General features: G+C 35.6%; 1 protein-coding gene across 7 annotated transcripts in view; it reads left to right on the top strand.

Annotated features, from left to right (window-relative positions):
• PPP1R12A (protein phosphatase 1 regulatory subunit 12A) overlaps positions 1-24,573 on the top strand; it is a 139,454-nt gene that overhangs the window by 43,728 nt on the left and 71,153 nt on the right. For 6 of the 7 annotated variants that reach the window (XM_072772888.1, XM_072772883.1, XM_072772882.1 and 3 more), the window contains exons 2-3: positions 4,149-4,279; positions 20,676-20,794. In XM_072772888.1, the coding sequence (XP_072628989.1) occupies positions 4,149-4,279; positions 20,676-20,794 (250 nt within the window). Of the gene's footprint in view, positions 1-2,600; positions 2,678-4,148; positions 4,280-20,675; positions 20,795-24,573 lie in introns of those variants that run through there. The other variant, XM_072772889.1, reaches the window with a different exon arrangement.

Below are 24,573 nucleotides of genomic sequence, written 5' to 3'. Positions count from 1 at the left end.
GCCTTTGGCCCAGGGCGTGATCCCGGAGACCCGGGATCGAATCCCACGTCAGGCTCTCGGTGCATGGAGCCTGCTTCTCCCTCTGCCTGTGTCTCTGCCTCTCTCTCTCTCTCTCTGTGACTATCATAAATAAATAAAAATTAAAAAAAAAACACCTATAGCGTCAAATCCAGTCATCTTTGCATTATATTCAGATCTTTTACAAATATATTGAGACCTTGTAGCACGTAGCCTTATCATAACTTACCAAAACTCTCTATACCACTGGATGATTTACTTAGTTTATTTCATACATTTTTTTTTTAATCACAGTGCATTTGCCCAGTGAAGGTCCTTCCACTTGAATTGCTAGTTGAACAACTCCTATGTAATCTTCAAAACCTTGCTCAAAGGTATACTTCTTTTTTTTTTAAGTAAACTCTACCCACAACATGGCGCTCGAACTCATGACCCTGAGGTCAAGAATCACACACTCTCCCAGCTCAGCCAACCAGGTGCCTCTCACATGTATATGGACCACCTTAGTTGCAAGAAGTTATCTCTGTGTCCCAGTGATACTTTAGTAGTTTTTTATCCACTGCTGTTGTGCCCTTATATGATCATAGTCAATTTATGGACAGGCTGCTCTATTACAGTGTGATCCTGCCCCCTCCCTGTGTTTCTAGGGCCTTGGCTTATATGGTTTTTAGTATATATAATATGAAGAATAGATAAGGGAATTCGGGATATTTAGCTTAAAAAAAAGTGGGAATTCTTGGGGGCAAGGAGTTCTTCATAGTATTTAAAAGCTATCAGTTAAAAGACAATTCCAGTCTTCCAGAAAACTCCTTCATGCCCTTCCTTTCCTTACCAATTTAACAATGATTCTGAACTTCAGCATCAGAGATTAGTTTTGTCTAGAAACCATAGTATATATCCTTTCTGTCGTCCTTTTTTCCCTCATCTATGTCTGTGAAGATCATCTGTCTTGTGGAGGTTAGCAGTGGTTTATTCATTGTGCTTGATGTTCTTTTCTCATTGATGTATAGGATCCTTTTACATGAATAGAATCTCCTTACACACATACATTCCATGCCATTTATTTATTTACTACTATTCTTTATTCTATTATACCTTATAGTATGATAGATATTCTATCATGCTATTATACTTTAGTGGATACTGTCACATAGTTTTCTGAAGGGGTTTTATGAATTTTACATTTTCATCAACAGTTTTTTTCTCCATATTAAAATAAAATAAATTTAATATTTCTCTTTTAAGAATCAAGTGTTGGGGCACAAGGCTGGCTCAGTTGGAGTGTGTGACTCTTGATCTCTGGGTTGTGAGTGTAACCCCACGTTGGATGTAAAGTTTACTTAAAAATAGTATATTAAAAAAAAAAAGAATCAGATGTCAAGTTTTCTTATGTAAACACTGCCTATTCATTGTAAACATCTGGAAATAAAGGGAAATTTAAAGAAAATAAAATTTTTTCTTAGTCTCACAACTAATGATAATGACTATTAACCTTCAGTACAGGGGCATCTGGGTGGCTCAGTGGTTGAGCACCTGCCTTTGACTCAGGTCATGATCCAAGGGTCCTGGGATTGAGTCCTACATCGGGCTCTCCACAGGGAGCCTGCTTTTCCCCCTGCCTATGTCTCTGCCTCTCTCTGTGTCTCTCATGAATAAATAAATAAAATCTTTTTAAAAACCTTCAGTGTATAGTCTTTTTGTGTACATATTTTTTAGTAAAATTGGAATATTAGGTAAACTTCTTGGATTCTTCTTTAAAAATTTAATATATTGTGAGCATTTTCTCATATCCCTTTATAAAGAATCATTTCTTGTTTGCTTGACATTCTCTCATTTAAAAAAATCAGATTCATATTATTTATCAAATAGAGTGTTACATTTTTATGTCAGTGATTTAAAAAATACTGTTACGGAGCCTGTAGGAATTAAAGCAGGTTGAGTGAAAATGGTAATATAATTAAATCTATATCTTTTCTCAAGGAAAATTAATGATTAAGTCTATAAATCTAATACTAATTGAAATCACTGTGGGGCATTAACTATCTCAACATTTTATAGAGTGCTTTCTAATAGTATTTTGACATTTCTTCTTTTTTTTGCTATTAGATAGCTGTGGTTTTCATCTCTCTCCAACCCTTTAACTACTGCTTCTTGAAAAAAATTTTTTTTTCATGAGCAGTATATACTTAAAGTCCAAATGAATGTTATTTATATATTCATTTACCATCTGCCATATGTAAGGTACCATTCTGGGCACTGTGGGACCTTGCCATCAAGTTGCTTATAACTTGTTCCAAGGAGAAGAATCATAGATACATAAGAATCTTAAACATGTTAGGGAGTTTTAGCTTCTTTCCTCCACTTGAAAAACAAAGACACTAATGCCTCAAAAGATTAGTTACTTGTCCATCACTACAAAATTTGTGGCAGAGCTGATACTAGAGCCTAGAAACAAAAGCTATGATTCCATGTCAGTACTTTTCCACTTTGTACTTTGTTCATAGTGCTTTACTTGACACTCCTTTTCCCCCCCTAAGAAAATGCTACTAAAAGTGTTTTCTTCTGTTTCTGTGATAGGTATAAAAAATTGATTTCACTTACACAACACTTTGTAAGTGCCTAGAACTTAATGATATCCTGTTGCAGACACTACAATTAGGTAAGAAATATGTTGATAAACTAGGAATATCTGTGGAAAGCAGTGAGGTGTGGAAAAGAGCTTATTCTTTTAGATTCTAAACATCTATTAGAGTGCCAGCTCTGTCATCTCCCACCGGTCTGACTTACTCAAGCAACTTAATCTCTTTGAATCTTAGCTTTCTCATTTGTTCATCCATTTATTAAGCCCCTACCACATACCAAGAACTGTATAAGATGCTGCAGATGCAGCAGAATTCCTGTTCTCAAAAGAGTTTATGTGCGGATAGTGTATATAAGTCCGTAAAATAGACAAAATACCAGTCATGCTACCTGGCACAAAAGAAACATTGATAAACGTCCCTTCTTACCTATCATAGGCTGCAGTTTCTCAAACATTTTTGTCTCAGGACTGCTTTATACTCTTAAAAATGACTGAAAGATCTCAAAGAACTTTTTGTTCCTATGCTGTGTGTATATTAATATTTGACGATAATAGAAGTTAAAACGGAGGGTTTTAAGTACTTATTAATTCATTTTAAAGCAGCAGTACTGTACCTATGTTACATAAATAACATTTCAAAATTAAAGTAACTGATTCATCTGCTCTTAAGGCTTGAATTTATCATTGACAACAAATAACTTGTTTTTCTTGAAATGACAGAGTGTTCATTTTTTTAAGAAAAAGAATGCAAAGAATCCAAGTTAGACTAAGTATAGTTTCTCATTTAAGTAAAAATTAAATTTTATGGGAAAAGTGGCTAGTCAGCTAGCATCTTAGTTGTACAAGTGCTTTTCCTCAGGGAGCCATTATACTTGGAAGAAGTGTTTTATCCATATTTCCTGTCTTGTTCTACAGAATATTAAAAAGGATGTGTATTCAGGGGTCAAATTTTGAGATTTATAAGACCTTTAAGATTTATAGGTTTTACTACTTTGTCAAGGATATTCATAAATAAAAATAGCTTAAAAAAAAGAAAAAAACTATGAGTGCATAGTGGTAAATATAGTGACTGTTAATAGTTTTTTGGCCACTTCCTTGATTTGTGCTAAGGCACAGCAAGTTTTGCCACTAGTGCTTTCTGTATCCTCAAGTGCACCTGTCAACACAGTGAAAAGTGGAAACACCATCTTAGTATTATTTTGAGAGTAGTTTCGACTTGTCAATTCCTTGAAAGGATCCCTCCTCCCTCAACAGACCACATTTTTGGGAACCATTGCTGTAGAAGATATTATTGGTACTTATGTAATGTTTTGATATTATTTTAACGTGTACTTATTTTCATCGTGAGATTGGCATGGTCTGGTCACCCACAGTACTGCTGTATGTGTATCTAAGCAAGGACCCTTACCATTTAGTTGATATCATTAGCCTGTTTGATGGCAGTACAATCAAGATAGCAGACTAAAAGAATATTTATGTTATAAAAACTGTAGTTTATTAGGAGTGTTGATTCAGATTTTTCTGATTGTGCTTTCTATTTTGTTTTTAGGCTTGCATCGATGACAATGTTGATATGGTGAAGTTTCTGGTTGAAAATGGAGCAAATATTAATCAACCTGATAATGAAGGCTGGATACCACTACATGCAGCTGCTTCCTGTGGATATCTCGATATTGCAGAGTAAGCCAGTTCTGTGTTTTTATTTAAATACCTAAACACTATTTTAGAGACCTGAGATTTTATAGAAATTGCTATTACAGATAAGTGAATGAGCACTTATATTACCTTAATTCATGAAAACTCTTCTTCCCAGTAAAAAGAATAAGCCATTCTTGGGAATTCATGTATTGAGTCTTTCATTAGGAGGTGATCCTCCATCTCCCCACCCTCTTTGGCTTTTGGTACTTTGTATTGATATGAGTAATTAATTGTACACTTCTCCATTTCCATCTCCTTTTCTTTTGAGTATATGTAGAGCATTGTCAAATGATTCAAGGTTAATACTTAGCAGTGTAGTCTATTCTTGTGTAATCATGAGTTGTTAGGGAAACTAACAATAACTTAGGTTACTTTACTATAGGGAGAATATGATACATAGTTCTCTAGTCAAAACATTTACTTATTTAATCTTATTATTAAGATTGTTTTCTAAAAGTAGGCTTTTTAAAAAATTCAATGAGAAATGGTCATTATTGGGATCCCTGGGTGGTGCAGTGGTTTGGCGCCTGCCTTTGGCCCAGGGCGCGATCCTGGAGACCCGGGATCGAATCCCACATCGGGCTCCCGGTGCATGGAGCCTGCTTCTCCCTATGTCTCTGCCTCTCTCTCTCTCTCTGTGTGACTATCATAAATAAATAAAAATTAAAAAAAAAAAAAAAAAAGAAATGGTCATTATTCTTATCTACCTTTAATGAGTGGGTACTTTCCAAGAAAACCTGATTCTTCAAACATATAACAAGGTAGTATAGTTATCCTGACAAAATAATTTTTTCACTAAGTTATTTCACTTTCTTCTTACTATGTATCCAATGTATCCAACACCATAAATAGGTTTTATTGTCTGCTCTTATCAAAGCTTACCAACTGGTAAATATTGAATATGGGAGTTCTACTCTGTGAATCTCTCATAGGAAGCCTTAAATATTGTTATTTATTTGTGTATTTCATTTCTCCCCTCATGTATTGGAACTATGATATATGATAGGTCTTTTTTTTTTTTTAAGATTTTATTTATCTGAGAGAAGAGAGATAGAGAGCATGCATGCATGCACACAAGCAGGTGGTGGGGGAAAGGGAAAGGGAGAAGCAGATTCCCTGCTGAGCAGAGTCTGACTTGGGACTCATCCCAGGACTCTGAGATCATGACCTGAACCAAAGGCAGACGCTTAACTGACTGAGGCATCCAGTCAGTTTGGTGCCCCAAAACATCATTTTAAAGGGGAGGCAGCATTTAGGAAAATGAAAAGTACTCTGGCCTGGAAATAGAATGTGTGAGTTACTTGAGTTTTATTTACTGCCTATAATGCTAATTACACTTCCCTCTTTTCCTTTCTAGGCCTTGATTTCTTTTTCTTTTCTTTTTCTTTTTTCTTTTTTTTTAAGATTTACATAGTAGAGATTGAGAGAGAGTGCTCATGAGCTTGAGATAGTGGGGAGGGGCATGGGAGAGGGAGAGAAAGAAACCTCAAGCAGACTCCCCACTGAGCTTGGGGCCCAACTCAGGACTCCATCCCAGGACCCTGAGATCATGACTTCAGCTGAAATCAACAGTCAAGACACAACCATCAGAGCCAACTAGGTGCCTCAGGCCTTGATTTCTTTATGTGTAAAATGTGGTAGTCTTTTGTCATTGCAAAATAATGGTGGTTGTTCATAATTACAATCATGATTCTTAACTTCTTTATTCCTTTCTGTTCTTGTCATGCCCAACAGAGGACTTAGATCTCTTCTTCATAGAAAAAATAGCCTAATGTGCATTTATTGTTAGGTGTCCTTAAATATTTGATACTCAGGTTCTGGAGTCAAATAATGTGGATTTTGAATACTTCCTCCTCCATTCTCAAGGGATATGACCTTGGGCAAGTTGCTTAATTTATGAATATTTCTGTTTCCTATAGAAAGGGAATAGTATTTCCTAGTTTGTTGTGAGGATTAACTGAGGAATCCATTAAACAAAGTACCTGGCACATAGTAAGTACTCAGTATATATTAACTTTTGACCATTATCTTTTTTACTTTCTCATGGGAAATGAAAACTCAACCTTTTCTTCAAATGTTTAATCCCTGTGTTTCCTTTTTAAAATTCATGCTTCTGAGTTGGAAAAGAGAATCATCCGGAATAATTTCCTCCACTTGACTGATAACCCACTGTGTTGGTTGGGATGATTTTAGCTGCAAGTCACAGTATCAAATTTAAAATGACCTAAAAAGTAAGGATCCTTGTTTGATGGTATATAATATAGTTTAGCGGAAGGTCATTCAAGTTTATTAAACTGCTTGGTGATATCACCCAAGGGCCTGGGATCTTTCAGTTTTTTTCTTCTTCTGCCTTTCCAAAATAACTTTTTTCTTAGCCTTGTCCCCTCCTGGTTGCAGGATGATTGCTTCAACTCCTCAGTAGTGTTTTTACATATGCACATCTGAGAGCAAAATAAAGAGTGGGGAATGAAAATTATTTTCTCCAGAGAGAGGAATTTTTCTCAGAGTCCTCTGAGTACATCACATATCCTCTTCAGGGATTTGCGTTGGCCTGGGTTTGATCACTTGCCCATGTCTACCTGGGGAAAAGCAGGTACTTGGCATATTCAGTGTTTTACATGTCAGTAAAGAAGTATGAGGAAGGGTAAGCAGTCTGCTGCAGGTGTTCATATTTTCAATGGAACAACTACAACTTTTCATTTTTTAGAAGGTAGGCTATGGAACAAAGTGCTTCATAGGACTTGTACAAACAAAAGTAACTTGATTTGGCCAAGGCTCACTAGAGTTTTGCTGATGTAACTACTTTTCTTTAGGCAGTTTGAATTTATGGCTGTAGTGTAACTGAAGTATTTAAATATGTAGTGTCTTTGAACAAAATTAAATGTAGAAGAATGATGACTTTTTCTATTTTGCTCTTTCGGACTTTTTAAAGTAATGACAATGTTTATAAAAGACAGTTTAACTGATAGATACTGACTGGATTATCTGTTAAGGTGATGATAGTCCAAAACCCTTCCAGAATACACCATTATTTTTATCAACATTATCTGTTCCACCAGTTAGTCTCACTAATGTTTTCTTTGGTTTAGAAAAATATAGCATAGTGGCTTAAGAGATAGAGTGAAGATATCCCCAAGTTACAGTGTTTATAGGGTAAAAGAAAGCCCTGTTAATAATGATGTAGAAATAATAGTTATAAAACAGTAATGACCTAGGAAAGTTGGGTCACTGCTAACTGAAGTATTTGGAGTTAAATTTGTTACAAATCCTGGTTCTGCCATTCACTAACTTTATGCCCCTGGCCAAGCTATGTAGCTTCAATGATTAATATTATTTATACAATCAATAGAAATAATCTGGCTTCTTCCTACTTCTGTTTCTCTTAACACTTTCCATATTTTTCACTGTCTTCAATATTGGACTACTTTTAATTCCCCAGCATTTACTGCTGGTTCATATTAATGAGTCTTTTCTTACATTGGTTCATTTGCCTTATTTCTTTGCTTGACCAGCTCCTACCAGATTCTCAAATGTAGCTATATAAGGGTCACTTCTTCCAAAAACTTTTCGGATATTCCTGGCTAATTCATCATCTCTACAATGCATCAGATGTTTACATGCTTCTTTAGGAAATGTATCATGCACAGAATAGTTCTAATTAATCCCTATTGAAATGAGAGATGAAACAAACAATGAAGCACGCATAGTTTACTCTGAAGTTGTGAGGATGGTTTGGATACAGTGAGTTCTGAATTTTTGACTTCTGAGGGCACCTGGCTGGCTCAGTTGGTGGAGCATGCAACTCTTGACCTCAAGGTTTGAGCCTCACATTGTGTGTGCAGATTACCTTAAAAATAAAATCTTACCAAAAAAGTAAATAAATTTTGAGCTCCGGCGGAGATAGAACAAACAGTATGAAATTACAGTTAGTTTCTAGACATTTAACAATTTCACATCTGATTTGTGATAGCTCTTCATTTTCTGGCTGTTATCTTACCTTTTCACCAAAATAATTCTTCTCAACCTCTCCCTGCTTTGAATAAGGTAGAAGTCTTAGGAAAAACTAAAAATAAAGATTGTTTAATACTGCCCCTTCTCCAGAGTGGATTAGAGGAACAGTAACAGAGGTGAGTTTGGGGAGTATGTTAATGCTCAGTATGTGCATTGTTTTGCTAAATACTGATGGGTCAGGTATTGAAACGTATGCATTAACTTCATTCTCTTCCTTTGGTATGCTGAATTGTGTCTGCACATAATTTATATTTTGAAGCCCTAGCCCCCCAGAACCTTGGATTGTGACTGTATAAATGCAGCCTTTAAAGAGATAATTAAGTTAAAATGAGGTCCTTAGGGTCAGCCCTAATTCAGTCTTACTGGTTTCCATATAAGAAGAGGAAATTTGGATGCAAAAAGAGACACCTAGTTCATGTACACAGACCACAGGAGGACACCTGGGTGGTTCAGTGGTTGAGCATCTGTCTTTGGCTCAAGGTGTGATCCTGGGGTACCAGGATTGAGTCCTGCATCAGGCTCCCTGCAGGGAACCTGCTTCTCCCTCTGCCTGTGTCTCTGCCTCTCTCCAAGGAGCCCTGTTCCTTAGAAGTGCTCATTGCTACTGAGTTGGTCACTGCTTCAAATTCATATTTGGCACCAATATGTTTTCCTTTACCCTCTTGTATCGTGTATCAATTTTTCCTTTCTCCCTTTGTTCCATTTCCACAATTACTAATTTGCTTTGTTATATATTACATATACATTAGACTACTTATAACAACAATAGCACTGACAACAACAATACCGATTACTGAAAGCAGTTTGAAGTTTTGTATGGGGGCATTTCTTTTGGTCCCTAAGGTATCCTACTTCAGATATATACAATCAAATTACTGTGTGTCGAAATCACAAAATAGTTCTTTGAAATAGTTCTTTTCTGTGTGTTATGCCACCAACTAGATATACTCTTGGGTTCGTTATTAATTTCATTTACTTTTTAGAGTTTGCTTTTTTAAATTTAATTTTGTTTTATAATTTACGTAAAATACTGAGTTCTAATGGCAATCCCTGCTCTACCATCCTGTTTCCTGTGTTCGCAAATTTTGTATTTTATCCCAATTATTTATTTTTTTAATATTTTATTTATCAGTTTGTTTTTTAACACAAGTATCATTTAAAATATTATTTCCCCTTGTAGGTAAATGTTAGAATACTATATACATAGTTCTTCACTTGCTTTTTTCACTTAATAGTCTATTCTGGAGATCACTATGTAATGGAGTATATAAAGCTAGTTCTCATTGTTCTGTTTAGGTTTCCGTACTCTGTTGTGTAGTATGTCATTGTAGTTTATTCAGCCGGTCCTTCTTGGTTGACCAATGAATGTTATTTGTTTGAATGACTCTAGTTTTAGACCTTGGAATTGTCCTTTCATTTTTGCAAATTATAGGAATTTTTATGTTTATGTAAAAAAATTTGTATTTGAATAATAAAACAATTTATTTTATTAACATTTTGGTTATTGATGCCATTATTCTGTTATCTTTTTGTATTTTCATTTTTTCACTACATTTCTTTTTTAGGCTTCCACCACATATGTTTAGGAGTGCTTTCTTCTTCTTCTTCTTTTTTTTTTTTTTTTTTTTTTTACTTTTTTATTTTAGAGAGAGGGAGAAAGTGTATGAAAGGGAGTGGAAGAGGGAAAAGATCCCAAATGACTCAGTGCTGAGTGGGACCCAGGGCTTGATCCCACAACCTGAGCCAAAATCAAGAGTCAACAAACTGAGCCACCCAGGAATCCCTAGGTGTGCTTTTATCTTGAGTAGTTTTGGTGTTTGCTGTAAAATTTTTCAATAGTAGAGAAAATTAGCCCTGTATAAAGCTTAACATTATGTAGTGTTATAGTACATGGGATAGGATGGTGTTTAATTAGTATATTTAACATATTTTTGTGTTTGTAGTAGTTTCAAAGCCACTACAATTGAAGATTTCATATCATTATAAAATGTTAGTAGGATTACAGTCAGTGACATTTTCATGGTCTTATTTACAGCATGGAAAAAATTTCATGAGCTTTATCACTTCATCATTAAAATATCAACTATTTAAGGGTATGATAACTCTTAAATATTTGTGGTGGCTTATTTATGGCTTTCATTGTAGCCTTACTCCATAAACATCCAATATAATCCTCAAGATTTCACTTGGCTTACCCTTCAAGATATATCCAGTATCTGACTGTTTTCATTGCCACTTTAATTTCTTCCTGATCTTGGACACCATTGTTTTCTACTGGAATTATTATAGTTGCAAAAATTCTAACCATAACCATCCTCTTCCCGCACACACACCCCCATCTGTTTTCCACAAAGTGACCAGAATGATCCATTTAAAATATTACAAGTGAGATAACACCACATTTTTATTCAGATCCTTCCAGTGGATTCATAATGCATTCAGAGTAGAAGCCAGAATTCCTACATTCCAGATGTCCTACATGTCTGTAGTTTGGGCCCCGTGTTACTCCTGTGGTCTTATATTCTTCACTCTTCTCCACATACTCTCTATTAGCCACCTTGATCCCCTTGCTGATCCTTTCAACAAAGTAGGCATCTTGCTTCATAGTCTGCACCTGTTGCATCTTGTATCCGGAATTCAGCAATTTTGTTATTTGGATAAAAAAATCAGAAGTTCTTAACTAATTTAAGAAATCTATAAACTTCACCACCACATCCATGAGAAATGTTATAATATCCCTGATATTTTAATCTTAACTCTATCAATTAATTGCTATTAACTTTAGGCAAATTGCTGGCTTCTCTGAACCTCTGTGTCCTGATCTGTAAAATGAAAATAATAATACTTATCCCTATTTTATGAGATTATTGTGAAGATTAGATGAAATAATGTATATAACACACTTGGTACAATATACAGCATATTTAGCCTTCAGTAAACGTTAAATTAATTGTTATTATTCAAAATACTATATTTGGTCATTACTTTTAATGAAAAATAGCTGAGCTCTTAGTTCTCCTGGATTTATAAAAAAAATTATCATGTCATTTGATGTGAGGGTAAATAACTAGATGAGAGGAACAGAGAATAATAAAGTAGTCATTTGTCATACTTTGATAAGAGGATATTTGAGGATAAAACTCTAATTTACTTAGCTTGTCAAGAATGATACTTTGCCTAAAGCAGATTATGTATTCTGTTAGGAGTCTCAGAAGGTGAAACTAAGTCTAGGGTTCTATGAAAATATTAAAATTTTATCTAAGAGATATTTATATCTTCATATAATAATGAGGTATGTTTGCTTAAAACTGTAAAGATCATTTTCTCCTGCTTTTTTAAAGAACGCTGTGGGAATGTTCAGTATCACATCCATTTCACAATCAGAACTGAACCTTCCTTCTCAGGACTCAAATTCTGATATTCTTTTCATTATATTACAACTGTCTCCTACAGTAGTGTTAGGCTTTGGGAGATATAAAAATGGCTGCAACTCCATTCCTAATCTTCAAGCTTACAGTTATATGTGTAGTTAGTTAACTAAACTACATACAAGAAAGGGACCAAGACATGTAAAAGGAACACTGAGGAAGAAATTATTGAGAAAGATTCTAGAGGAGGTGACATTAACTGCTACATTAAACAGAGGGCAGAGTTTATGCCTGTGAGAATTGGGAGCTGTCTGAATAAAATGTTATTCATGAATGAGAAATAATATATGGTATAGCTCTTTTAACTGGCCTCCACTGTTATTAACTGACATTTGCCACTTTGTTAAAATATAATGACTGATGCCCATAAAGTTGTTAAAAATGAACATTGCAGCAAATAGGCTACTTCTACTAAACTTACTCACTTCAGTTTCACCGAATGAGTTACAAGCCTACCAAAAGTTAATTGTGCATGTTCTGAACTTGTTCTTGATTATTTATTAGATAACCCAAAACTCATGAAATGTGTACAAAAAAGAAAATTATTGCTATAACAAAGTCAAATACTTTGAAAGACTTGATAAAGGCAAGGCTTTAAAAATATAATTGCTGGGATCCCTGGGTGGCGCAGCGGTTTGGCACCTGCCTTTGACCCAGGGCACAATCCTGGAGACCCGGGATCGAATCCCATGTCGGGCTCCCGGTGCATGGAGCCTGCTTCTCCCTTTGCCTGTGTCTCTGCCTCTCTCTCTCTCTCTCTCTCTCTCTCTCTGTGTGTGTGACTATCATAAATAAATAATTTTAAAAATAAATAAATAAATAAAATTAAAAAAAAAAATATATATATATATATAATTGCTGATGGGGTGCCTGGGTGGCTACATCAGTTGAATGTCCAACTCTTGATTTAGGCTCATGATCTCAGGGTTGTGAGAATGAGCCCTGCATCAGGCTCTGCCCTCAGATCTGCTTGAGATTCCCTCTCCCTCTGCCCCTCACCCTACTCTTACTCACTCTTTCTCTAAAGTAGATAAATAAATCTTTTATATACATATATAATTGCTATTCAAGTAGATGTGGTTGAGACAACTGAAAGATTGAAAGTAAAAGATCTAGATGGATTGTGTATTCTGACTGCTGTCCTGTTGACTTCAACTTTTGCTTCATTTTAAAGAAACTAAAGTCTTAGGAAATGCGTTATGAGTATGGTTTGTGCAAGAAAGGCAACATAGGTTTTTGTTTTTTTTTTTTTAAGATTTTATTTATTTATTCATGAGAGGCACAGAGAGAGAGAGAGAGGCAGAGGCAGAGACACAGGCAGAGGGAGAAGCAGACTCCATGCAGGGAGCCCGACGTGGGACTCCATCCCCGGTCTCCAGGATCAGGCCCTGGGCTGAAGGTGGCACTAAACTGCTGAGCCTCCAGGGCTGCCCCGGTAGCATAGGTTTAAGTCACTAGAGACATTCTCCCGTACCTTCTGTGTTGAAGTAAATATCTTATTTACATGTGCTTATTTTCATATATGTATTACATTTTATGATTCCCTATTTTAATCAGCTTTTCTGGTTAATCAAGCAAATACTGGTTCTGATTCCATTGGATAAGAGGAGTTTTTTTGGAGCCATATTTTTTCAGGAAAAAGAACATTAGCAGTAGGTATATGGAGAGAGTAGATTTGATTGGGAAGATGAACTGAAGCCACAGCATAGAAGAATTTGTATGCCTTTTTAACTTTGACCTTCAGTGGTGATGCATTTTTAGGGATATGCACTCTATATTTTAGGAATAACATTCTTCACAGATTAGTACTGTTGGACAAGAGATCTCGACAATGGTAGTGAAATTGGAAATGGGGCAGATCTAAGAGAAATTTGGAAAATAGAATTGATATGGTTTGGTGTGATTCACTGGATCTAGGTCATGAGGTAGGAGGAAAAATCAAAGGTGGTAATAATGCCTGATAATAGCTAATGTTCATTGAGTTCTTAATATGTGCTAGTCACTGCCTAAGTCCTTCAAATATATATAATTTCAGTCATCCTAACAATCACATGAAAACATGTTGTTACCACCGTCCTGCATGCCTATATGCAGTATTATAAACCTCAAAAACTTGGAAGAATGACAAACAAATTGTAAATTTGGGTGTAGGCTCATTTGGGAGCAAACTGTGATCTAAACTTATATGAAGCTATTTATAGTCTTTGTTTATCCCATTTACTATATGTTTATTTTCTGCAAAAATATTAATGTGTTTGGTTATGAAGTACTGCCTCAGATTTAGTGGGGGTTTTACATAATCTGCAATATAATCTTTCTAAAATATGAAACATTTGAAATTTGGGTTTGGGTAAGTGATGGTAGGCCTGTATGATAATTCTTCTTCTTATAGATGAGGAAACTTGAATCAAAGACTAAATCACACACAGTAAGTGCCAGAGCTAGGATTTGAACCTCACCAGTCTAACTTTTCAAGTCTGTACTTTAAACCATTACACTGTTTTGCCTGCCTGTCTGACCTTTGTAATTGGGAAAATGATGCCTTTAGACTTACTAAGAGATCGGGGCGGGGGGGGGGGGGGGGGGGGGCGGCAGAGAAGAGATTGTAGTGGAATGTGGTTTTAAATAAGCCCTAATTGAGATGCTGACGGTAGTACTGTAGGAAGCCAGGAATATATTGAATGTGTTTATAATGCATATACTGAATGTCATGAAGTTTAAGATGCCATTGTTTTATCACTGTCATTATTTTATATGCCAACTAAAAAAGGTTAAAAAAATGAAACTATAATACTGTGCGTGTTTGTGTTTAATCACCTAGGGTTTTTTTTCACACAGTATCATTTTCTGTGCAATTTAGAGTGTCATTGATGCAACATTACTAAAGAATGTTTCCTTATTGCCTTTGGGATTTTATTTTAAGCCATTTTGATTTTCATGTTTTCTTGATCTTACTGGAAAGTATCAACAAAAGTTTAAGATGACATCCAGGAACATTTTAAGTTCAAGGAATAAGGTACTAACAATGCACATAAGTTGACTGAAATGAAAATAGTATAAATAGCTATGACTGAGGTCACATGAGGACATATAATCACAACCATGTTGTGTGTGCCATGTGCCCAGTAGCCATTGTAAGATACATGGATTATAGCATTCATTGATTGTAGAAGATTTCAATGATGTTAAAATGTGAGGGAAATGTACATTTTAGAATTGTTGTATAGTGAGTAGGATTTTTGCCTCTGGGAATTGAAAGTTGCAGTATTAAAGTAAGACAGTAGTGCATTTAATAGATTTTATTAAACAAATATGCCTTTTCAGGAGTTAGTGCATCATTAAAGAAGTATAGAACTACTGTTCTGGGGAGTAATTGAGAGAAATAGGAAATGCTAAAGACAGAACCTTGAGGATGTCCTATATGTAAAGGACAATAGAAACAATTTAAATACTTTGCCACATTTTTATTATTTTTTTTTAAGAAATGATAATCCATGTTCCTAGACAACTGAAAAATAGGCCCTAGTTTCACAGATATATTCATTTCTCTCACTAGTGTTAGCCTGGTCTTTGCTATTGCATAATTAATTATATCTGTAATATAATTGTGGTTAAAATCAGTAATGTTCTAAACATTGCAATTTGACAATTAAAAATAAAAGAGAATTTCTGCTTCTGGGAAGATAGACTAGATGTGGTGTGGTTTTTCCTATTCCTTCTAAGAACTACTAAAAACCCTGAACATTATATATAAAACATAAGATTCTGAGAGGTAGAAAGAGAAGGCCTGATGGCTAAACATCACAGGACCCACAGGAGAAAATGTCCTAGCTTTTCTTTTTGCCTCATGTATTTTTGAACTGAAAAACACTGATAATCCAGAAGCACAAATGGGCACACCAAAAAAAGAGAAAAAGTCCCAACAAAAGCCTAATCTTTTTAGCCAAATACTGGGAGAGGGGTACCCTTGCAGGACAGAAAACTTAAAAATAGTAATAACCACTCTACTTAACCAGGCAAAGTCCACAGGGAAAAAACCTTATTCTCACCCATGCCCTCACCTGGCAAAGGCAAGGTAGGGAGTATAGACCTCCACCGTTACCAGGCTATATTGAGGTACGCCCAATAGTCCTACTGCAGTGATGTCAGATTAGGCCAGAGCCAGCCAATACTTTAATCCTCACCAAATGATTAACTAGCCCTCCCCACCCCCACCTGTATTACATACCAGCCAGCTCCTACTCCTTCCTGGGGTGTGTCTGAAGAGGCCTAGTGGAGAGTGAATACTTTCACCACCACCCACCAGTAAAGATCCCTACCTCCCTCACCTTATAGTCGGAAGCCACATGGTAGTAGTAATGAAGCACTTATACCCTTTTCATCCAGGGAGATATCAGTGAAGGCTTTGTGGTAAACTAGAACAAGGAGCCACCACCCCATCTCTGGCCTCAGTGGAGGCTGAGTGGGGAACCTAGACTTCTGCCCCCACCTTGTGGTAATGAAATGGCACCTCCATAGCTTCCTCTGCTGCAGCAGAGCCAAACAAAGCCAGCTAACAGAAGATTTAGGCAAGATCTAGAGTCTTTTAACATAACACTCAAAGTGTTCAGATTTCAATTGAAAATCAATTGCCATAGCAAGGAAATTCCCCAATTAATGAAAAAAGACAACCAGTAGAGACCAACATGGAATGACAGAGATACTGCTCTTAAAATTATCTGACAAAGTATAGACCAGCTATCACGAAAATGTTTCAACCATTATGACCATACTGGAAACCAAAAAATTAAAATCTCAGCAAAAAGAAAGTCTTCAAAGAAATAGAAGATATTCAGAAGAATCAAATGGGAATGAACTAAAATGTCTAATAACCAGAATAAAAGTGGGTATGCTCAAGAGTGGAATGGAAGGGATAGAAGAAAGAATTAGTGAACTGAAAAATGGATCAATGGAAGTTATCAAATCTAAGCAACAGAGAGGAAATAGACTAAATTAAAATGAATAGACCCTTAGAGACTTGTGGGACTATAACGAAGACCTAACATTTTTGCCATTAGAGTCCCAGAAGAGGAGAAAGAAGGCACGGCTGGAAAAGTATTTAATGAAATGACAAGTGATGGGTCAGCTATTTTTCATTGTGATATAGAACTTCAAGAATGAAATAGCAAAATGCATTTCCACTGAAGATGCATGAGGGTTTATACTTATTTTAGGATTTTTGTTGCTCGGAGACTACCAAAAGAAAACAGCATGTATTTCTTCTTAATAGTATAATGTTCTGCTTATCCATTTTTGAAAAGTTCAGGTAGTTCATAATTCTGTCACTAGATGACTTTGAGGAAGTCATTTTGATTTTCAAAGAACAACTATTCCAGTGGTATTCTTCTGACTCTCTGATAAACAAACAAAAATTTATTGTAAAATCACATAATATTAAATTTACCATTAAGTGTACAATTCAGTAGCATCAAATATATTCACATTGTGCGGCAGATATGTAATTTTTCATATTGTAATACTGAAATTGTATGCACTAATTTCCCCTCTCCTCTACCCTCAGCCCTTGGTAACCAGCTTTCTATTTTCTGTTTCTATTATCTTGATACTTTTAGATACTTCATATGAGTGGAATTATATAGTATTTGTCCATTTGTGACTATCCTCTAATGCTTAGCACAGACCTTGAGGTTCAGCTGTATAACAGAATTTCCTCCTTTTTTTTTTTAAGGCTGTACTTACTTTCTGATTTTTAAAGACTCCTGTATTGATTACATGAAAAGTTCACGTATTGGTTATAATGACTTCTTGATACTAGTGTCCCTACAGTGAGTAAAAAAAGTCAATATACATTAAATTTGAACACTAAATATATTCAGCTCTTGATGATGGAGTGTCTTCTCCCTTCTCTCTTTGATCCCTATGTTCTCATTAGCTTCTACTTTAAAGACAATTTTCTTTAAAAGATCAAATTTTTTGAATGAAAACCATTTCCTTTTCTCATAATCTCGTCTACAAATTGGTTTTTTACAAAACTCATAATCCAAGACAATTAATAGAGACTGTCAAAATTTGTCTTCCAAATTCAATTAACACTAAATAATTCTAACCCAGATAGAATCCTGTGAATTTATTTAAGGTACCATATCCAAGTTGCAGCCAATAACTTGGTTAAGAACTTCTACCTTTTGGCACCTGAGTGGCTCAGTTGTTAGGCATCTGCCTTCGGTTTAGGGTCCTGGGATCAAACTTCACGCTGGGCTCCTTGCTCAGTGGGAAGCCTGCTTGTCTCTCTCTCTCTCTCTCTCTCTCTCTATCAAAAACAACAACAAAAAGAATCCTATACCATCTGTCAGGTTTTTAAATTAGGACGTGTGCAAATAATTTTGTAAAAATCCTTGTGAATCATATCTTGATTTTGTGGTTAATTAATTTATCCAAAATTACTTACTGGCTCAAGGTGCTAGATTATTATAAATTTCAATGAAACTGGCAACTTAAGTTTTTTTTATTTCTATAATCTATAAAGAATTTCATCATTTGTAGGCATCTCCAGTGTTGGCCTCATTTGTATTGCTTGAGAAAATCATTAACCATTGTTAAGGCAATAAAACTGCTTTTTCTTTTTTTTCTTTTCTTTTCTTTTCTTTTCTTTTCTTTTCTTTTCTCTTTTCTTTTCTCTTCTTTTCTTTCTTTTCTCTTCTCTTCTCTTCTCTTCTCTTCTCTTCTCTTCTCTTCTCTTCTTTTCTTTTCTTTTCTTTTCTTTTCTCTTTTCTTTTCTCTTCTTTTCTTTCTTTTCTCTTCTCTTCTCTTCTCTTCTCTTCTCTTCTCTTCTCTTCTCTTCTCTTCTCTTCTCTTCTTTTCTTTTCTTTTCTTTTCTTAACTCTAAAGCATACCAGAAAAACTACTCATCTGAGAAATAGCCCAATTTTCTGACTTTCAATTTGGGACTTCTATGTGAAATCTTTGCTTTTTTCTTTCCAAGAAATCTTAAAATAAATATGTGTTTCCTAATTAGCAGTCACATGAGCTGTTTATAATACCCCAGCTTTTTTTGTTCTGAAGGAAATATAGCCATCTGTTTTCAGTATCTCGAGGGCCCCTCACAGTCAATTTCTGGTATTCCAGATAGTCTGTACTATTTTATTTCACATTATTTTAAACATTTCTAAGTGTGATGATTTTGCATGATGGGATAAAAGATAGAATTTTTATTTTATTTTTAGACATTAACTTATTTAAACTTCACCCAGCCCTGTAATTTGTCCGTAGATTAGGCTTCAAATATTCTAATGAGGGATCCCTGGGTGGCGCAGCAGTTTGGCGCCTGCCTTTGGCCCAGGGCGCGATCCTGGAGACCCGGGATCGAATCCCACGTCGGGCTCCCGGTGCATGGAGCCTGCTTCTCCCTCTGCCTGTGTCTCTGCCCCTCTCTCTCTCTCTGTGACTATCATGAATAGATAAATAAAATATTTAAAAAAAAATATTCTAATGAATGTCACACAGCTGTCAAGAAGCAGAGTTGGGAGCCTAACTCAAAGTACACAGAACCTAAATGTTTGTGCTTTTTTTTTCCCCACAACCAATCTTTGGATGGCTTTTTGAGATTATTCGTGGAAGCTAAGAATTAATACCATGAGATTTGTTTGTTTGTTTGTTTATATCTTTTAAAAAATGTATATTTGCAAGTGACAGTTCTGGAGTGCAGATTTTTGTGAATTGTATGAATGTATACATATACCTAAACTTTGGGCTCAAGAATTGCTCCAGGCTCTGTTTCCTGCCAGTAGTTTTGGAACTTTACTCTTGTTAGTTTCTCTTAACATCCTTCCTGTTTATATAAATTTTGGGTTGTCTGTATTTGGCTTTGACCTGGTATTTCCTTGAGACTCTGCTTCCCATGTAGTTCCCTGTGCTGCAAGCACTGCAGCAACTCTGAGGTACTCCTTTCTGTTTTTATATCATATGAATGATTTCTACCTAAGCAAAATAAAAGTGTTTCATATAAGGATGCCTAATTGTTTGGTTGATATTTTGCCTAGCTAGCAGATTATTTATGTATTCTCCTGGCATGTAGCACAGCTTATTATACCACTTACATCTTTTTTTTTCTCTTTTGCTCTGGTCTCATTTATTAATTTATAGTATATAAATGTTCTCATTTAGTTTTATATTACATTTTTTAAAACTCTGAAACAAAAAGTTGCCTCAATTCTAATATGACTTTGTAAAAAAAATAAAAAGTCTTTCATAGTATCATTTCAGGCTGTCTCCACCAAAATTTTTCATTACCTCCATATTGACTAGTTTCCTAACTGATCTCCATGTCTCCAGTCTCATACAATATGCAGTAGTTTTTTTTTTTTTAAAGATTTATTTATTTATTTGAGAGGGAGAGGAAGAGAACACATGTGTACAAGCAGGGGGAAGGGCAGCATGAGCCGCTTATAAATTTTTATGATTATAAATTTAATGAAGATCATAAAAATGAAATGTTACCTTATAGAGAAAGAAATGTTTACAATAAATTATCAAGTATAATGTAAAAGCATCAGGCTACAAAATGGTCATGATCTCAAGGTCCTGGGATGAAGCCCTACACTGGGCTGCATGCTCAGTGGGGAGTCTGCTTGAGGATTCTCTCCCTCTGCCCACCAGTCAATATAGAGCTAATAAAAAATTTTAGTGGAAACAGTATGAAATCCTATGAAAGACTTTCTAATTACCATTAAATAACACTTTTGTATTAATAAAGCAATATATACATTATTGAAAAATTAGGAAATATAAATTAAAATAAAACATGCTCTACTTCTTTAAAACTTAATGCATCTAGCGTTGGTTTTTAGTGTTGTTCTTACATAGAAGTTTTTCTCATTTGCTATGCGGTTAAGTCTTACTGATACTGTCATTACTTAACTATCTTCCCTTTCATTTTATAGATTTTTGATTGGTCAGGGAGCACATGTAGGAGCTGTCAACAGTGAAGGAGACACACCATTAGATATTGCTGAGGAGGAGGCAATGGAAGAGCTACTTCAAAATGAAGTTAATCGGCAAGGTAATGTAAAAGCAACCTAAATGGAAGAAACGTTTAAAACTGTTTTAGGGACACCTGGTTGGCTCTAACAATTGAATGTCTCCTTTCGGCTCAGGTAGTGATCCCGGGGTCCAGGGATTGAGTGCCATATCAGGCTCTCCATGGGGAGCCTGCTTCTCCCTCTGCCTGTGTCTCTGCCTCTCTCTGTGTCTCTCATGAATAAATAAAATCTTTTTAGACAAACTGTTTTAAAAAGAATATGATATTCTTTTTCAGTAAATTGAATATTTATTGAAATATTGAATATTGAATTTTTTTTCAATAAAATAATTGTTGATATTGAGGGAGAAATCATAATTTGATTAGAAAAAATCACTTTTGATAATAATATGTGTATGAGTCTATTTGAAAAATATAGGATTCTCAATTCTACATCTTTTTAATATTTTTTAAATTGAAAGAAGTGTCATAAGTTGTAGGATCAGACATAAAATTACGGTAGTAAAAGTTTTGGAGAGAAAACAGGCAGAGAATGATGGGGAAGTGCACAGGATGAATGAGATACATTGCAAATTTAATTAGGGTGGTCAAGGGCAGCCTGGATGGCTCAGAGGTTTAGCGCCGCCTTCAGCCCAGGGCGCGATCCTGGAGACCCGGGATTGAGTCCCACGTTGGGCTCCCTGCATGGAGCCTGCTTCTCCCTCTGCCTGTGTCTCTGCCTCTCTCTCTCTCTCTCTCTCTCTCTCTGTCTCTCATGAATAAATAAGTAAAATCTTCTAAATAAATAGATAGGGCAGTCAATAAGTCCTCACTGACTAGTGGGTTTTTAAGCTAAGATCTGAATGAGATGAGGCAACTAACCATGCATCTAAGGAAAGAACATTCCAAATAGGGAACTATGAGTGAAAGGATGGGAGGGTACATGGTTATTCAGAGAAACTGTAAGTAGACTAGTTACTTTAGTAGACTAAAGTGGGCAAAACAAGGAAGGGACTAGAGGGAAATGATATCACAGAGGTAACAGTGAACCCTATCACATTAAGGCCCTTTGGGTTGTTGGAACGACTTTGCCTTAAAAAATGACTCTGCCTAAAAAAACGACTTTGGCTTTTTAGGCAGACAGAAGTAGGAGCCAGTGGAGGAATTGAGATGAAGGAGTGACATCTGACTTACTTTAGAAAGATCTCTGTGGCTATTATATTGAGAATAGATTGTAGGAAAGTAAGAGCAGAAGTAGGTGGTAGTGGACAAAGTGATAAGAAAAGATTGGATTTTAGATACATTTTGAAGGTTTGGTCCAGAGGATTATTGAGTGATTAAGGGTAGAGTATGCAAAAATGAAGGTGTAAATGAGATGTGAATATTGTGGGAAAAGTAGGTTTTGTGGGGAAAGTTCAGGAATTTATTTTCAAATGTGTCAAGTATGTTTTGTTGATTAGATATTTAAACAGTTGAATCTGTGAACAGAGAGAGCTACAGAAGTAGAGCTATATATTTGAGAGACATCAGTTTATAGACGAGGAATGATTATTTATGGATAGAGTTATTTAGGAGCAATGAGTAGTAACTGATTGTAGTAGTAATAGTTTCACAACTTTGCAAATATACTAAAGACCACTGATACTGTAAATGATACATGAATCGTATCTCAAGATATGTATATAATACATAATATATTTATGTTTTATATGTATATATATCTTTATATAATCTAGCAATTCTTTAGGGGGGTATGTTCTCAAAAAATTAAAAGGAAGGTTTCAAAAAGATATTTGTACACCCATATTTATAGTAGTGTTATTCACATAACCAAAAGATGGAGGTAAAAAAGTGTCTGATGAGTGAATAAACAGATTGTGGTATATACATACAATTGACTATTCAGCTTTCAAAAGGAAATTCTGATATATACTGTAGCTTGGATGAACCTTGAGGATATTATGGTAAGCAAAATAAGACCATCACAAAAAGGCATATACTGTATAATTCTACTTACCTGAAGTACTTCAAGAATCAGATTAATAGAGAAAATAAGTGAAATGATGGCTGTCAGGAGGTAGGAATGAGGGTCTTTTTTTTGTTTGTTTGTTTAATGGATGTAGCATTTCAGTTTTGCAAGATGAAAAGAGTTCTAGAGATGGTTTGCACAACAGTGTAAATGTACTTAACACTGCTGGACTGCATACTTTAAAATGTTAAGATGGTAAGTTTTATATTATGTGTATTGTACCACAATTAAAAATTAATATGTATAAATAAGTTTGCAGGATTTCCACTATATTCCATTATAGTTAGCAATATATTTTATTTAGACAGCAATTAAATGAGTATTATCAGGAGAGAATTGTGTTCTAAGGTTTGTTAAAGGAAAGGTATGGGATATTGTTTTAGAAGGTTGGCTCTTATGAAGTATGGTTCACCATGAAATAGAAGCAAAGGAGTAGAAGCTAAAGTACTAAATTAGTCCCTTGGAAAGAGATTTTTATTCCTTGGATTAGGAAAATTCATAATGACTACTGAGTGTTTTTTTTAAAAAAAAAATCTTAAGGGGTGCCTGGTGGCTGAGTTATTAGTTAAGCATCTGATTCAATTTTGGCTCTGGTCGTGATCTCAGGGTTATGAGATCAGGCCCCACATCAGGCTCCACACTGGGCTTGGAGCCTGCTTAAGATTCTCTCTCTCCTTCTCCCTCTGCCCCTCCCCACCTCACATGCATGTTCTTTCTCTCTCTCTCTCTCTCTCTTTCTTTCTCTCTCTCTCAAGAAAAACAAAACAAAAAACTTAAGACGCCGAAGCTAATAGCTAAGTGCCTAAGTAGAGTTGAGGAATTTTTTTTTTTAAAGATTTTATTTCTTTATTCATGAGAGACATAGAGAGAGAGAGGCAAAGACACAGGCAGAGGGAGAAGCAGGCTCCATGCAGGGAGCCCGACATGGGACTCAATCCTGGGTCTCCAGGATCACACCCTGGGCCAAAGGTGGGTGCTAAACCGCTGAGCCACCCAGGGATCCCCCAGAGTTGAGGAATTGTAATAGGGAGTTGAAGGTTCCTGAGGCCCAGGAGAAACAGAGCATATTAGAAAAGTAGTTGACAACTGGTGCTTGAATAAGTACACAGAATAGCTTTTAACAGGCATGTTCTAGGCAGGCATTTTGGAGTGATGAGATATTCAAGACTTGAGGAAGCTGAAGGATAGATATAAAGCATCACAACCTAGGAAGTAGACTACCTTATCTGTCCATATCTTGCTCTGATGAATGCCTGGATAGATAGCTGACCATTTCCTGTTAAAAAACACTAATTTTTTATACTATCTAATATTAGCAATAATTATAAACTAGGAAAGTCATAGAGGTGTACTGAAAATTTCTTTCCTTTGGTTTCCTTGTATATAAAGGAAGCTTTTGCAAGACTGATTTTAATTGTAATGATTCATTCAGTATTGATTAGTGTGCCAGCAAATGATCTGAGTGCTGGGTATTATTAAAAAGACAGAGAGGAAGGGAGGGAGGGAGGGAAAGAAAAAGGAAGGAAGGAGAATCTTTATTCTTAAGGATTTCACAGTATATCAGAAGTGGCAGATATATAAACAGAGCTTCACAATGCAGTGTGTTATGTGCTAAAATACAGATAGGGACAGGAGGTTGCAAAGAACAGAAAAGCCTTTTGACTGACTGCTTCCAATAGTCAGTATGGGTTTCAGAGTGATGACATTAGAAAATGAGTTTGCCTAGCAGAGAAAGGAGGTGGTGGACAAAAAAGGCCTGTCAGGCAGGGTATCAGTGTGTGCAAAGAAAAGG

Source organism: Canis lupus, chromosome 13 (genome assembly GCF_048164855.1).
Source record: "Canis lupus baileyi chromosome 13, mCanLup2.hap1, whole genome shotgun sequence".
In the NCBI taxonomy this organism is placed as follows: domain Eukaryota; kingdom Metazoa; phylum Chordata; class Mammalia; order Carnivora; family Canidae; genus Canis; species Canis lupus.
Note: the sequence above shows the minus strand (reverse complement) of the source record. Positions and strands in the feature narration are given on the sequence as shown.